Consider the following 18969-nt stretch of genomic DNA (forward strand, 5'->3'; position numbering starts at 1 on the left):
ATTAATACTGTACTACTACTACAACTGCTACTAGTAGTACTGTAATTGTTCAGTACTACTAGCAGTGTTATAGTACTACAGTACTGCAATAGAATATCTGGGACTATTGTTGCAGTACTACTATTAGTACTGCAATACTAATACTTGTACTGTAATACTAGAACAAGGGGTAGTATTACAGTACTACTATTAGTACTGTAACACTACTACTACTAGTAGTACTACTGAAATAGCATATCTGGGAGCAATGGTATTCTACTACTATTAGTACTGTAATAATGCTAGCAGTACTGTAATAGTACATCTAGTGGTATTATTACAGTACCACTATTAGTAATTTGATACTATTACTACTAGTGGTATTGTAATAATATATCTGGGAATAATGTTACAGTATTATTATTATTACTACAATTCTATCACTACTATTAGAAAAATGTAATAGTACATCTGGGAGTAAAATCACAGTACTACTGTAATAATACCTCTGGGTTATGTTACCGTCCTACTTTTACTTTTACTGTAATAATACTAATAGTACTCTAATTGTACATTTGTGGGTAGAATCACAGTACCAGTATTAATATTTTAATACTACTACTAGTAGTAGTACTGTAATAATATATCTGGGAGTAGTGTTGCAGTACTATTATTAGTGCTAGGTATTCGGAGCATTTCACGTAAGCTGCTTTTATACCCAATCACCTGTTCCCAATTACCCTGTTCACCTGTAGGATGTTCCAAATAAGCGTTTGACGACCATTCCTCAACTTTCTCAGTCTTTTTTGCCACTTGTGCCAGCTTTTTTGAAAAATGTGGCAGGCATCCAATTCCAAATGAGCGAAAAATTTATTTTTTTACCTGTTTGGGAAGAGCTGGACAAAGTGGCTGGGGAGAGGGAGGTCTGGGGTTCCCTGCTTAGGCTGCTGCCCCCGCGACCCAACCTCGGATAAGCGGAAGAAGATGGATGGATGGAACGTTAAATATCTTGCAAATTATTGTATTCTGTTTTTATTTACCATTCACACAACGTGCCAACCTGCGATGAGGTGGCGACTTGTCCAGGGTGTACTCCGCCTTCCGCCCGAATGCAGTTGAGATAGGCTCCATCACCCCAAAAAGGTAGAAAATGGATGGATGGATGGACAACGTGCCAACTTCACTGTTTGGGGTTTTGTACTACTTCCTGTCTTTTCCTTAATAAAAGGGCTTCTTCTTACCTGCCAATGATCTCCAGTCTCTGCATCCTGGGGTCCAGCCCCACAATCCAAACACCAAGGGTAGCGAAAATCTTAACAAATGTTTTTTTTTTTTTTTTAACCAAATAAATTCACCGACATATTTTATTACAGCTGGGGAAGAAAAAAAGTGACCAAATGTCAACACAAAACTTCTACCTGCGACATTTAGCGACATAAAAGCCTAATAAATACACATTTGACAACATTATTTACACACTATTGTACACGTGAATAGAAAATGTCTTCAAATGTCTTGTGTACACAGTAGAAAGCACAAAAGAGTGTGTGTGTGTGTGTGTGTGTGTGTGTGTGTGTGTGTGTGTGTGTGTGTGTGTGTGTGTGTGTGTGTGTGTGTGTGCGTGTGTCAGTGGTCTAGTGGCATCCACAAGCTCTGACCACCATGTTGCGGTACTTTTTGAGGATGACGTTGGAGCTGTCGTCGTAGTAAAGCACGGACATGGCGTGGAGCTGCGTGGGAGCGCAGCAAGGTTTTGGAACGGTGTCGGGGTTGATGAAGTGAACCTGCAGGAGGAGAAGAAGAAGAAGAAGAAGAAGGAGGTGACCATGGTGACTCATCATGTTGGGATGGTCACCAGACAAACTGGACTGACCAGAGTCTGCACGATGGCGTGGTTGGTGGCGTTCATGTAGGAGTTGAGCGGGAAGGCGCACTCGCCCTCGCAGTAGTACGCGGCGTAACCTTCAGGGGCGATGATCCAGTCCTGGGCACACAATATGTAAATATTCATAAGTGTGAATACCATGATGTAAATATTCATGACTGTGAGTACCATGATGTAAATATTCATAAGTGTGGTTACTATGATATAAATATTCATAAGTGTGGTTACTATGATGTAAATATTCATAACTGTGAGTACTATGATGTAAATGTTCATGGCTGTGAGTACCATGATGCAAGCATTCATAAGTGTGGTTACTATGATGTAAATATTCATAACTGTGAGTACCATGATGTAAATATTCATGACTGTGATTACCATGATGTAAATATTCATAAGTGTGGTTACTATGACGTAAATATTCACAACTGTGAGTACCATGATGTAAATATTCATAACAATGAGTACCATGATGGAAATATTAATGATTGAGAGTACCATGATGGAAATATTCATAATTAGGAGTACCATGATGTGAATATTCATATAAGTAGTAAATATTCATAATTGTGAGTACTAAGATGCAAATATTCATATAACTGTGGGTACCATGATGTAAATATTCATAACTGTGATTCCCTTGATGTAAATATTCACAAGTGTGGTTACTATGATGTAAATGTTCATAAGTGTGGTTACTATGATGTAAATATTCACAACTATGAGTACTATGATGTAAATGTTCATAAGTGTGGTTACTATGATGTAAATATTCCCAACTGTGAGTACAATGATGTAAATATTCATAAGTGTGGTTACTATGATGTATATATTTACAACTGTGAGTACTATGATGTAAATATTCATAAGTGTGGTTACTATGATGTATATATTTACAACTGTGAGTACTATGATGTAAATATTCATAAGTGTGGTTACTATGATGTAAATATTCATAACTGTGAGTACTATGATGTAAATATTCATAACTGTGAGTACCATGATGTAAATATTCATAAGTGTGGCTACTATGATGGAAAAATTCATAACTGTGAGTACTATGATGTAAATATTCATAACGGGGAGTACCATGATGTAAATATTCATGACTGTGAGTACCATGATGTAAATATATTCATAACTCTGAGTTCAATGATGTAAATATTCATGACTGTGAGTACCATAATGTAAATATACATTACTGTGAGTAATATGTTGTAAAAATTCACAACTGTAAGTACCATAATGTAAATATTCGTAACTGTGAGTGCTAAGATGTAAATATTCATATAATTGAGAGCACCATGATGTAAATATTCATATAACTGTGAGTACTATGATGTAAAAATTCATGACTGTGAGTACCATGATGTAAATATTCACAACTGTGTGTACTATGATGTAATTATTCATAACTGTTAGTACCATAATGGACATATTCATAATTTTGAGTACCATTATGCAAATATGTATTTAAATGTGAGTAGCATGATGTAAAAATTCATAACTGTAGCTACGATGATGTAAATATTCCTATAATTGTTAGCACCATTATGTTAATATAATAACTGTGAGTACCATGATGAAAATATTCATAACTGTGAGTACCATCATGTGAATATTCGTATAACTGTGAGTACCATGATGTAAATATGTCATGTCTTCTTGATCAGGTCTTTTTTGGCTATGTTCTGTTGACCTTTGGACTCCTTAAGTTCATGTTTTTTCACTTCCTGTTTTGTCACCATGACGACCAATCAGTTCACCTGTCCTCACGACTCACGCACCTGATTCAGTTGAACTCACGCACCTGTTTTCAATCACCACATCACTATTTAAGCCTGTCATTTTCTGTTGGTCGTCCTGGCGTCATTGTGTTCGTTTCATGTTCTGTTATTGCCACAGTAAGTCTTGCTTGTTTTATGCAATGTCAAGTAAGTTCTTTTGTTATTCAAACCACAGTTTAGTGCGTTGTTTAGTTCGTGTTTCATGTGCCAAGTTGTTTTTGCCTCCGCCGTGTGCGCGCCTTTCGTTTGTACCTTTTTTTAGTGAAGATTAAATCATGTTTTTACCTACATGCCATGACCCGAGTAGTCCGTCTGCCTTCCTGGGAGAACGACCCCGCAACAAGTTGTGACCCCCCCACCGTGACAAAATATTCATAACTGTTAGTACCACAATGTAAATATTCATATAATTGTGAGTACCATGATGTAAATATTCATAACTGTGAGTACCATGATGTAAATATTCATATAAGTTATTACTATGATGTTAATATGCATAACTTTGAATACCGTGATGTAATTATTGATAACAGTGAGTACTAAGATGTAAATATTCATATAATTGTGAGTACCATGATGTAAATATTCATATCATTGTGAGTACCATGATGTAAATATTCATAACTGTAAGTACTATAATGTAAATGTATGAATAATTGTAAGTGTTAGGATGTAAATATATTTATAATCGTAAGTATTATGAAGTAATTATTCACAACTGTGAGTACCATGATGAAAATAGTCATAACTGTGAGTACCATGATGTGAATATTCATAAAACTGTGAGTACCATGATGTAAATAATCATGACTGTGAGTACTAAGATGTAAATATTCATATGATTGTGAGTACTATGATGTAAATAATCATGACTGTGAGTACTAAGTTGTAAATATTCATATGATTGTGAGTACTATGATGTAAATGTTCATATAATTGTGAGTACCATGATGCAAATAATGATGACTGCTATGATGTAAATGTTCATATAATTGTGAGTACCATGATGTAAATATTCATAACTATAAGTACAATGACGTAAATATATTTATAACTGTGAGTACCATGATGTGAATATTCATAAAACTGTGAGTACCATGATGTAAATAATCATGACTGTGAGTACTAGGATGTAAATATTCATGATTGTGGGTACTATGATGTAAATGTTCATATAATTGTGAGTATCATGATGCAAATAATCATGACTGTGAGTACTATGATGGAAATGATCATATAATTGTGAGTGCCATGATGTAAAAATTCATAACTATAAGTACAATGATGTAAATATATTTATAACTGTGAGTACCATTAAGTAAATATTCATATAATTGTGAGTACTATGACGTTAATATTTATAACTGTGAGTACCATGATGTAAATATTCATATAATTGTGAGTGCCATGATGTAAATATTCACAGCTGTGAGTAACATGATGTAAATATTCATATCATACAAGTTAGTACTATGATGTAAATATTCATAACTATAAGTACCATGATGTAAATATTAATAACTGTGAGTACCATGATGTAATTATTTATGACTGTGAGTACTATGATGTAAATATTCATAACTGTGAATACCATGATGTACATTTTCATATAATTGTGAGTACCATGATGTAAATATTCATAACTGTGAGTATCATGATGTAAATATTCATAACTCTGAGTATAATGATGTAAATATTCATTACTTTGAGTATCATGATGTAAATATTCATTACTTTGAGTACCATGATGTAAATATTCATAACTGTAACACATGGAGGCTGAAAGGTAACATTGAGTTTCTTCCTGGCTGTGAAGGAATCGTACCTGCCACCCGAGGTCTCGGAAGCTGACGTAGAGCTCGTGCTTCTTGCAGGCCTGCTTCAGATCCGTGCTGCTGTTCTCTGTGCACGAAGACAACGTCCACAACAATCAGACTGTCGGACTAAGTGCAAACATCTCAACAGTCAAGGGTCAAGGGCACCAGGTCAGAGGTCACAGCTTTGGCGTTCATCTCACACAAACTTACGCACACTTTTTCTGATTGCTATCTGCAGGTCTCGTGTGCTTCATAGACATGGACAACATGACACGTCCACCATGTCCACATGATCACAAGTCCACATGATCACGTGACCACCATGTTAAAGTTAAAGTTAAGTACCAATAATTGTCACACACACACTACGTGTGGCGAAATTATTTTCTGCATTTGACCTATCACCCTTGATCACCCCCTGGGAGGTGAGGGGATCATTTTTGGTGATTTAACCCTCCACATGATCACACGATTGCATCTCCACATGATCACATGACCACCATGTCCACATGATCACCATGACCACCATGTCCACATGATCAGCATTTTCACATGATCACCATGTCCACATGATCACATGACCACCATGTCCACATGATCACCATGCCCACATGTCCACATGATCACCATTTTCACATGATCACCATGTCCACATGGTCACATGACCACCATGTCCACATGATCACATGACCACCATGTCCACATGATCACATGACCACCATGTCCACATGATCACCATGCCCACATGTCCACATGATCACCATTTTCACATGATCACCATGTCCACATGGTCACATGACCACCATGTCCGCATGACCACCATGTCCATTTGATCACATGAACACCATGTCCATATGATCACATGACCACCATGTCCACATGATCACCATTTTCACATGATCACCATGTCCACATGGTCACATGACCACCATGTCCGCATGACGACCATGTCAATATGATCACATGAACACCATGTCCATATGATCACATGACCACCATGTCCACATGATCACATGACCACCATGTCCACATGATCACATGACCACCATGTCCACATGATCACATGACCACCATGTCCATATGATCACCATGTCCACATGATCACTTGACCACCATGTCCACATGATCACATGACCACCATGTCCACATGATCACCATGTCCATATGATCACATGACCACCATGTCCACATGAACACCATGTCCATATGATCACATGACCACCATGTCCACATGATCACATTAACACCATGTCCACATGATCACATGACCACCATGTCCACATGACCATCATGTCCACATGATCTAATGATCACATGACCACTATGTCCACATGACCACCATGTCCATATGATCACATGACCACCATGTCCACATGATCACATGACCACCATGTCCACATGATCACATGACCACCATGTCCACATGATCACATGACCACCATGTCCACATGATCACATGACCACCATGTCCATATCATCACATGACCACCATGTCCACATGATCACATGACCACCATGTCCACATGATCACATGACCACCATGTCCACATGACCACCATGTCCATATGATCACATGACTACCATGTCCACATGATCACATGACCACCATGTCCACATGATCACATGACCACCATGTCCATATGATCACATGACCACCATGTCCACATGACCACCATGTCCACATGATCACATGACCACCATGTCCACGTGATCACATGACCACCATGTCCATATGATCACATGACCACCATGTCCACATGATCACATGACCACCATGTCCATATCATCACGTGACCACCATGTCCACATGATCACATGACCACCATGTCCACATGATCACATGACCACCATGTCCACAGGATCACAAGACCACCATGTCCACATGACCACCATGTCCATATGATCACATGACTACCATGTCCACATGATCACATGACCACCATGTCCACATGATCACATGACCACCATGTCCACATGATCACCATTTTCACATGATCACCATGCCCACATGTCCACATGATCACCATTTTCACATGATCACCATGTCCACATGGTCACATGACCACCATGTCCGCATGACCACCATGTCAATATGATCACATGAACACCATGTCCATATGATCACATGACCACCATGTCCACATGATCACATGACCACCATGTCCACATGATCACATGACCACCATGTCCATATGATCACATGACTACCATGTCCACATGATCACATGACCACCATGTCCACATGATCACATGACCACCATGTCCACATGATCACCATTTTCACATGATCACCATGCCCACATGTCCACATGATCACCATTTTCACATGATCACCATGTCCACATGGTCACATGACCACCATGTCCGCATGACCACCATGTCAATATGATCACATGAACACCATGTCCATATGATCACATGACCACCATGTCCACATGATCACATGACCACCATGTCCACATGATCACATGACCACCATGTCCACATGATCACATGACCACCATGTCCACATGATCACATGACCACCATGTCCACATGATCACATGACCACCATGTCCACATGATCACATGACCACCATGTCCATATGATCACCATGTCCACATGATCACCATGACCACCATGTCCACATGACCACCATGTCCACATGATCACATGACCACCATGTCCACATGATCACCATGTCCATATGATCACATGACCACCATGTCCACATGATCACCATGTCCATATGATCACATGACCACCATGTCCACATGAACACCATGTCCATATGATCACATGACCACCATGTCCACATGATCACATGACCACCATGTCCACATGATCACATGACCACCATGTCCATATGATCACCATATCCACATGATCACTTGGCCACCATGTCCACATGATCACCATGTCCACATGATCACATGACCACCATGTCCACATGATCACCATGTCCATATGATCACATGACCACCATGTCCACATGATCACCATGTCCATATGATCACATGACCACCATGTCCACATGAACACCATGTCCATATGATCACATGACCACCATGTCCACATGATCACATGACCACCATGTCCACATGATCACTTGGCCACCATGTCCATATGATCACCATATCCACATGATCACATGACCACCATGTCCACATGATCACCATGTCCACATGATCACTTGGCCACCATGTCCACATGATCACCATGTCCACATGATCACATGACCACCATGTCCACATGATCACCATGTCCATATGATCACATGACCACCATGTCCACATGAACACCATGTCCATATGATCACATGACCACCATGTCCACATGATCACATTAACACCATGTCCACATGACCATCATGTCCACATGATCTAATGATCACATGACCACTATGTCCACATGACCACCATGTCCATATGATCACATGACCACCATGTCCACATGATCACATGACCACCATGTCCACATGATCACATGACCACCATGTCCACATGATCACATGACCACCATGTCCACATAATCACATTACCACCATGTCCATATCATCACGTGACCACCATGTCCACATGATCACATGACCACCATGTCCACATGATCACATGACCACCATGTCCACATGATCACATGACCACCATGTCCATATGATCACATGACTACCATGTCCACATGATCACATGACCACCATGTCCACATGATCACATGACCACCATGTCCATATGATCACATGACCACCATGTCCACATGACCACCATGTCCACATGATCACATGACCACCATGTCCACGTGATCACATGACCACCATGTCCACATGATCACATGACCACCATGTCCACATGATCACATGACCACCATGTCCACATGATCACATGACCACCATGTCCACATGATCACATGACCACCATGTCCACATGATCACATGACCACCATGTCCATATCATCACATGACCACCATGTCCACATGATCACATGACCACCATGTCCACATGATCACATGACCACCATGTCCACAGGATCACATGACCACCATGTCCACATGATCACATGACTACCATGTCCACATGATCACATGACCACCATGTCCACATGATCACATGACCACCATGTCCATATGATCACATGACCACCATGTCCACATGACCACCATGTCCACATTATCACATGACCACCATGTCCACATGAACACAATGTCCATATCATCACATGAACACCATGTCCACATGATCACATGACCACCATGTCCATATGATCACATGACCACCATGTCCACATGATCACATGACCACCATGTCCACATGATCACATGACCACCATGTCCACATGATCTAATGATCACATGATCACATGACCACCATGTCCACATGATCACCAAGTTCTGCATCTCCTGGTCCTCCTCGGAGTGCACCAAGTCCCTGTGTTTGGTGGACATGTGCTGCGTGGTGAAAGCCTCGGACTTCCTGCTCTCGTGTAAACAAAGAGGACGATGAAAGGCTTGATGTAAACACTCGCTCTCACAGCTCCCATGAAAGTGGTGTTAAAGTTGGCATGTTTGTTCTTCCAAATGGCTGCTATGATGTCATCCTCTCACAACGTGCAGAAGAACAATCCAAGTGTGGGATGGAGATGTTCAGTACTGCTGACAACGCACCTTGCTAGAGCCTTCTCATGTGATCTTCAATCAGCTTCTTTTTCCAACATGTACTGAGACACTATTCCTGATCATTTCTCACAAGAAGATGATTATATCTCGTTAGTCCCTTCTCCAGAAAAATCATCACTGATACCAAACATGTCCTCTTATCCAGAAACATAATCACTGATATCAAACATGTCCAATTCTCCAGAAACATCATCACTGATATCACACATGTCCTCTTGTCCAGAAACATCATCACTGATATAAAACATGTCCTCTTATCCAGAAACAACACCACTGATATCAAACATGTCCTCTTGTCCAGAAACATTATCACTGATATCAAACATGTCCTATTGTCCAGAAACATGTCCTCTTGTCCAGAATACATCATCACTAAAATCACACATGTCCAATTCCACAGAAACATCATCACTGATATCATCCATCCATCCATTCCAATTCTCCAGGAACGTCATCACCGATATAAAACATCTCCTCGTGTCCAGAAACATCATCACCGATATCAAACATGTTCTTTTGTCCAGAGACATCATCACTGATGTCACACATGTCCAATATATATATAAATATAATTCACTTCACTTCACTTCACTTCAATTCTCCACAAACATCATTACTTTACTGATATCAAACATGTCCTCTTGTCCAGAAACATCATCACCGATATCAAACATGTCCAATTCTCCAGAAACATCATCACTGATATCACACATGTCCTCTTGTCCAGAAACATCATCACTGATATCAAACATGTCCTCTTATCCAGAAACATCACTGATATCAAACAAGGCCTCTTGTCCATAAACAATATCACTGATATCAAACATGTCCTATTGTCCAGAAACATCATCATTGATGTCACACATGTCATCTTGCCCAGAAACATCATCACTGCGAGCAAACATGTCCTCTTGTCCAGAAACATCATCACTGATATCAAAGATGTCCTCTTGTCCAGAAACATCATCACTGATATCAAACATGTCTTCTTGTCCAGAAACATCATCAATGATATCACACATGTCCTCTTGCCCAGAAACATCATCACTGCGAGCAAACATGTCCTCTTGTCCAGAAACATCATCACTGATATCAAAGATGTCCTCTTGTCCAGAAACATCATCACTGATATCAAACATGTCCTCTTGTCCAGAAACATCATCACTAAAATCACACGTCTAATTCCCCAGAAACATCATCACTGAAATCATCCATCCATCCATTCCAATTCTGCAGAAACGTCATCAATGATATCAAACATGTTCTTTTGTCCAGAGACATCATCACTGATATCACACATGTCCAATTCTCCACAAACATCATTACTGATATCAAACATGTCCTCTAGTCCAGCAAACATCATCACAGATATCAAACATGTCCAATTCCCCAGAAACAGCATCACTGATATCAAACATGTCCAATTCCCCAGAAACATCATCACTGATACCAAGTATGTCCTGTTGTCCAGAAACATCATCACTGATATCAAGTATGTCCTGTTGTCCAGAAACATCATCACTGATATCGCACATGTCCTCTTGTCCACAAACATCATCACTGATATCACACATCCTCTTGTCCAGAAACATAATCATTGATATCAAACATGTCCAATTCTCCAGAAACAACATGACTGATATCAAACATGTCCAAATCTGAAGAAAATATCACTGATATCACACATGTCTAATTCCCCACAAGCACCATTACTGATATCAAAGATGTCCAATTCTCCAGAAACATCATTACTGATATCAAACATGTCCAATTCTCCAGAAACATCATCACCGATATCAAACATGCCCTATTCTCCAGAAACATCATCACTGATATCAAGTATGTCCAATCCCCAGAAACATAATTGCTGATAACAATCCAAGTGTGGGATGGAGATGTTCAGTACTGTTGACAACGCACCTTGCTAGAACCTTCTCATGTGATCTTCAATCAGCTTCTTTTTCCAACATGTACTGAGACACTATTCCTGATCATTTCTCACAAGAAGATGATTATATCTCGTTAGTACCTTCTCCAGAAAAATCATCACTGATATCAAACATGTCCTCTTATCCAGAAACTTAATCACTGATATCAAACATGTCCAATTCTGCAGAAACATCATCATTGATATCAAACATGTCCTCTTGTACAGAATTATTAGTGATATCACTCATGTCCTCTTGTCCAGAAACATTATCAACGATATCACACGTCCTCTTGTCCAGAAACATCATTACTGATATCAGTGAAAAAGTAAATATTGTCAACCTCAATGCCACATCACCAGTACGTCAATGATGTTCGACCGGCCGTATCGACACGGTGTGTTCCCTCACCTGCAATGTTTGCCACTCTGAGCGCCTCCTGGCTCTTACTCCCTTTGGAGCGGTTGGTGTTGCGCTGTTTAGCGCCCCCTTGTGCCGAGCGAATGCTTCGCAGGTGCACCTCGGTGGCTTTGAAGAAGGCCACCATGAAGGGCTGTTTGTTCAGAGGGCCACTCCGCCCAATCAGCCCGGCCATGCGAGGGTTAATGCTTTCTCCTGGGGAGGGCCACAAGGAGAGGGAGTTAAAGCCAACAATCAAATGTTTTCATTTGCCTTGTGTGTGTGTGTGTGTGTGTGTGTGTGTGTGTGTGTGTGTGTGTGTGTGTGTGTGTGTGTGTGTGTGTGTGTGTGCGTGTGTGTGCGTGTGTGTGCGTGTGTGTGTGTTTGCTGCCACGCAAAATTGTGCATCTGATCACCGTTTGACAGGACATAAATTCTCCTGGTGGCCGCCAGGGCCTTTTGGCTTGTCTGCACACGCTCAACTCTCATGAAACATCAACACACACTTTTTTGCATTGTCCCAACCGCAACACACACAAAAAGTATGAGCAAAAAAGTTTAGAAAGAAAGACTAAGGTGTGAGCAGAAAAGACTAAAGTTTGGGGAGAAAAGACTAATTTGTGAGCAGAGAAGACTAAAGTTTGGGGAGAAAAGACTAATGTGTGAGCAGAAAAGAATAAAGCGTGAGCAGAAAAGACCAAAGTGTTAGCTGAAAACACTAAAGTGTGAGCAGAAAAGACTAAAGTGTGAGCAGAAAAGACCAAATTGTGAGCAGAAAAGACTAACATGTGAGCAGAAAAGACTACGTTCTGAGCAGAAAATACTTAATTGTTCACAAAAAAGACTACATTTTCAGCAGAAAACACTAAAGTGTGAGAAGAAAAGACTAAGGTGGGAGCAGAAAAGACCGAAGTGTTAGTTGAAAAAACAAAAGTGTGAGCAGAAAAGACTAAAGTGTGAGCAGAAAATACTAAAGTGTGAGCAAAAAAGACTGCGTTCTGAGCAGAAAATACTTAATTGTTCACAGAAAAGACTACATTTTGAGCAGAAAACACTAAAGTGTGAGCAGAAAAGACTAAGGTTTGAGCAAAAAAGACTTAAGTGTGGGCAGAAGAGACTAAGATTTGAGCAGAAAACACTTAAGTGTGGGCTGAAAAGGCTAAAGCGTGAACAGAAAAGACTAAGGTGTGGGGAGCAAAGACTACAGTGTCAGCAGAAAAGACTAAGGCGTGAGCAGAAAAGACTAAAGTGTGAGCAGAAAATACTTAATTGTTCACAAAAAAGACTACATTTTCAGCAGAAAACACTAAAGTGTGAGAAGAAAAGACTAAGGTGGGAGCAGAAAAGACCGAAGTGTTAGTTGAAAAAACAAAAGTGTAAGCAGAAAAGACTAAAGTGTGAGCAGAAAAGACTAAGGTTTGAGCAAAAAAGACTTAAGTGTGGGCAGAAGAGACTAAGATTTGAGCAGAAAACACTTAAGTGTGGGCTGAAAAGGCTAAAGCGTGAAGAGAAAAGACTAAGGTGTGGGGAGCAAAGACTACAGTGTCAGCAGAAAAGACTAAGGCGTGAGCAGAAAAGACTAAAGTGTGAGCAGAAAATACTTAATTGTTCACAAAAAAGACTACATCTTCAGCAGAAAACACTAAAGTATGAGAAGAAAAGACTAAGGTGGGAGCAGAAAAGACCGAAGTGTTAGTTGAAAAAACAAAAGTGTAAGCAGAAAAGACTAAAGTGTGAGCAGAAAAGACTAAGGTGTGAGCAAAAAAGACTGCGTTCTGAGCAGAAAATACTTAATTGTTCACAGAAAAGACTACATTTTGAGCAGAAAACACTAAAGTGTGGGCAGAAGAGACTAAGATTTGAGCAGAAAACACTTAAGTGTGGGCTGAAAAGGCTAAACCGTGAACAGAAAAGACTAAGGTGTGGGGAGCAAAGACTACAGTGTCAGCAGAAAAGACTAAGGCGTGAGCAGAAAAGGCTAAAGTGTGAGCAGAAAAGACCGAAATGTTAGCTGTAAAGACGAAAGTGTGAGCAGTAAAGACTAACGTGTGAGCAGACAAGACTAAAGTGTGAGCAAAAAAGACTACGTTCAGAGCAGAAAATACTTAATTGTTCACAGAAAAGACTACATTTTGAGCAGGAAACACAAAAGTGTGAGCAGAAAAGACTAAGGTAGGAGCAGAAAAGATGAAGGTGTGAACAGAAAAGACTAAGGTTTGAGCAAAAAACACCAAAGTGTGGGCAGAAGAGACTAAGATTTGAGCAGAAAAGACTTAAGTGTGGGCTGAAAAGGCTACAGCGTGAACAGAAAAGACTAAGGTCTGAGAAGCAAAGACTAAAATGTGAGCAGAAAAGACAAAAGTGGGGGCAGAAAAGACTAAGGTGTGAACAGAAAATACTAAGTTGTGAGCAGCAAAGACTAAAGTGTAATAAAAACGATCCTAAATTTTTGTTTAGTACGGTAGCATCGCTAACCCAACAAGGGACCCCTTCCAGTAGCTCAACCCACTCAGCTGATGACTTTATGCAATTCTTTAGTAAGAAAATTGAAGTCATTAGAAAGGAGATTAAAGACAATGCGTCCCAGCTACAACGGGGTTTTATTAACACTGATACGATGGTGGTGGGCTTCACGGTGGCAGAGGGGTTAGTGCGTCTGCCTCACAATACGAAGTTCCTGCAGTCCTGGGTTCAAATCCAGGCTCGGGATCTTTCTGTGTGGAGTTTGCATGTTCTCCCCGTGAATGCGTGGGTTCCCTCCGGGTACTCCGGCTTCCTCCCACTTCCAAAGACATGCACCTGGGGATAGGTTGATTGGCAACACTAAATTGGCCCTAGTGTGTGAATGTGAGTGTGAATGTTGTCTGTCTATCTGTGTTGGCCCTGCGATGAGGTGGCGACTTGTCCAGGGTGTACCCCGCCTTCCGCCCGATTGTAGCTGAGATAGGCGCCAGCGCCCCCCGCAACCCCGAAAGGGAATAAGCGGTAGAAAATGGATGGATGGATGATACGATGGTATACACGGCGGATACTGCCCTCCAAAATAGTTTCTCTCGTTTTGAGGAAATAACATTAGAGGAATTGTTACAACGTGTAAATGGAATAAAACAGACAACATGTTTACTTGACCCTCTTCCTGGGAAACTGATCAAGGAGCTCTTTGTATTATTAGGTCCATCAGTGCTAAATATTATAAACTTATCACTCTCCTCGGGCACTGTTCCCCTAGCATTCAAAAAAGCGGTTATTCATCCTCTTCTTAAAAGACCTAACCTCGATCCTGACCTCATGGTAAACTACCGACCGGTGTCTCACCTTCCCTTTATTTCAAAAATCCTCGAAAAAATTGTTGCGGAGCAGTTAAATGAACACTTAGCGTCTAACAATCTATGTGAAACCTTTCAATCCGGTTTTAGGGCAAATCACTCCACGGAGACAGCCCTCGCAAAAATGACTAATGATCTATTGCTAACGATGGATTCTGATGCGTCATCTATGTTGCTGCTCCTCGATCTTAGCGCTGCTTTCGATACCGTCGATCATAATATTTTATTAGAGCGTATCAAAACACGAATTGGTATGTCAGACTTAGCCCTGTCTTGGTTTAACTCTTATCTTACTGATAGGATGCAGTGTGTCTCCCATAACAATGTGACCTCGGACTACGTTAAGGTAACGTGTGGAGTTCCCCAGGGTTCGGTCCTTGGCCCTGCACTCTTCAGCATCTACATGCTGCCGCTAGGTGACGTCATACGCAAATACGGTATTAGCTTTCACTGTTATGCTGATGACACCCAACTCTACATGCCCCTAAAGCTGACCAACACGCCGGATTGTAGTCAGTTGGAGGCGTGTCTTAATGAAATTAAACAATGGATGTCCGCTAACTTTTTGCAACTCAACGCCAAAAAAACGGAAATGCTGATTATCGGTCCTGCTAGACACAGAACTCTATTTAATAATACAACTCTAACATTTGACAACCAAACAATTAAACAAGGCGACACGGTAAAGAATCTGGGTATTATCTTCGACCCAACTCTCTCCTTTGAGGCACACATTAAAAGCGTTACTAAAACGGCCTTCTTTCATCTCCGTAATATCGCTAAAATTCGCTCCATTCTGTCCACTAAAGACGCTGAGATCATTATCCATGCGTTTGTTACGTCTCGCCTCGACTACTGTAACGTATTATTTTCGGGTCTCCCCATGTCTAGCATTAAAAGATTACAGTTGGTACAAAATGCGGCTGCTAGACTTTTGACAAGAACAAGAAAGTTTGATCACATTACGCCTGTACTGGCTCACCTGCACTGGCTTCCTGTGCACTTAAGATGTGACTTTAAGGTTTTACTACTTACGTATAAAATACTACACGGTCTAGCTCCATCCTATCTTGCCGATTGTATTGTACCATATGTCCCGGCAAGAAATCTGCGTTCAAAGGACTCCGGCTTGTTAGTGATTCCCAAAGCCCAAAAAAAGTCTGCGGGCTATAGAGCGTTTTCCGTTCGGGCTCCAGTACTCTGGAATGCCCTCCCGGTAACAGTTCGAGATGCCACCTCAGTAGAAGCATTTAAGTCTCACCTTAAAACTCATTTGTATACTCTAGCCTTTAAATAGACTCCCTTTTTAGACCAGTTGATCTGCCGTTTCTTATCTTTTTCTTCTATGTCCCACTCTCCCTTGTGGAGGGGGTCCGGTCCGATCCGGTGGCCATGTACTGCTTGCCTGTGTATCGGCTGGGGACATCTCTGCGATGCTGATCCGCCTCCGCTTGGGATGGTTTCCTGCTGGCTCCGCTGTGAACGGGACTCTCGCTGCTGTGTTGGATCCGCTTTGGACTGGACTCTCGCGACTGTGTTGGATCCATTGTGGATTGAACTTTCACAGTATCATGTTGGACCCGCTCGACATCCATTGCTTTCCTCCTCTCTAAGGTTCTCATAGTCATCATTGTCATCGACGTCCCACTGGGTCATTATTGTCACCGATGTCCCACTGGGTGTGAGTTTTCCTTGCCCTTATGTGGGCCTACCGAGGATGTCGTGGTGGTTTGTGCAGCCCTTTGAGACACTAGTGATTTAGGGCTATATAAGTAAACATTGATTGATTGATTGAAGTGTCAGCAGAAAAGACTAATGTGTGAAGAAAATACAAGTGTGAACCGAAAAGACTAAGGTGTGAGCAAAAAACACTAAGGTCTGGGCAGAAAATACCTAATTGTTAACAGAAAACACCAAAGTGTGAGCAGATAAGATTAAGGTGTGAGCAAAAAAAGACTATAGAGAGAGCAGCAAAGACTAAGTTGTGAACAGAAAAGAACGGAAGTGTTCGCTGAAAGGACGAAAGTGTGAACAGCAACGACTAAGATGTGATCAGAAAAAACTAAGGTGAGCAAAAAGGGGTTAGGTGTGAGCAGAAAAGACAAAGGTGTCATCAGAAAAGACTAAGGTGTGAGCACACAAGGTTAGGTGTGAGCAGAAAAGACTAAGGTGTGTGCAGAAAAGACTAAAGTGTGAGCAGAAAAGACCAAAGTGTTAGCTGAAAAGACGAAAGTGTGAGCAGAAAAGACAAAAGTGTGGGCAGAAAAGACTAAAGTGTGAGCAGAAAAGACTAATGTGTGAGCAGACAAGACTAAGATGTGAGCAAAAAAGACCACGTTCAGAGCAGAAAATACTTAATTGTTCACAGAAAAGACTACATTTTGAGCAGGAAACACTAAAGTGTGAGCAGAAAAGACTAAGGTGGGAGCAGAAAAGATGAAGGTGTGAACAGAAAAGACTAAGGTTTGAGCAAAAAAGACCAAAGTGTGGGCAGAAGAGACTAAGGTTTAAGCAGAAAAGACTTAAGTGTGGGCTGAAAAGGCTAAAGTGTGAACAGAAAAGACTAAGGTGTGAGGAGCAAAGACGAAAGTGTGAGCAGGAAAGACTAAAGTGTGAGCAGACAAGACTAAGCTGTGAGCAAAAAAGACTACGTTCTGAGCAGAAAATACTTAATTGTTCACAGAAAAGACTACATTTTGAGCAGAAACCACTAAAGTGTGAGCAGAAAAGACTAAGGTGGGAACAGAAAAGATTAAGGTGTGAAGAGAAAAGACTAAGGTTTGAGCAAAAAAGACTAAAGTGTGGGCAGAAGAGACTAAGATTTGAGCAGAAAATACTTAAGTGTGGGCTGAAAAGGCTAAAGCGTGAACAGAAAAGACTAAGGTGTGAGGAGCAAAGACGAAAGTGTGAGCAGTAAAGACTAAAGTGTGAGCAGAAAAGACTAAGGTGTGAGCATAAAAGACTAACGTGTGAGCAGACAAGACTAAGGTGTGAGCAAAAAAGAATACATTCTGAGTAGAAAATACTAAATTGTTCACAGAAAAAACTAAAGTGTGGGCAGAAGAGACTAAGATTTGAGCAGAAAATACTTAAGTGTGGGCTGAAAAGGCTAAAGCGTGAACAGAAAAGACTAAGGTGTGAGGAGCAAAGACGAAAGTGTGAGCAGTAAAGACTAAGATTTGAGCAGAAAATACTTAAG

The 18969-nt window shown here is 40.8% G+C and overlaps 1 protein-coding gene across 2 annotated transcripts in view; it reads right to left on the minus strand.

Annotated features, from left to right (window-relative positions):
• Positions 1-1325: 1325 nt before the first annotated feature.
• LOC133554311 (bone morphogenetic protein 7-like) overlaps positions 1326-18969 on the minus strand; it is a 55516-nt gene continuing 37872 nt past the window's right edge. For both annotated transcript variants that reach the window (XM_061902892.1, XM_061902891.1), the window contains exons 4-7: positions 12457-12660; positions 5477-5553; positions 1853-1963; positions 1326-1763 (exon numbers count right to left, since the gene is read on the minus strand). In XM_061902892.1, the coding sequence (XP_061758876.1) occupies positions 1614-1763; positions 1853-1963; positions 5477-5553; positions 12457-12660 (542 nt within the window). In that variant the 3' untranslated portion in view covers positions 1326-1613. The remainder of the gene's footprint in view (positions 1764-1852; positions 1964-5476; positions 5554-12456; positions 12661-18969) is intronic.

The sequence above is a fragment of the Nerophis ophidion genome, linkage group LG06, assembly GCF_033978795.1.
Source record: "Nerophis ophidion isolate RoL-2023_Sa linkage group LG06, RoL_Noph_v1.0, whole genome shotgun sequence".
NCBI lineage: Eukaryota > Metazoa > Chordata > Actinopteri > Syngnathiformes > Syngnathidae > Nerophis > Nerophis ophidion.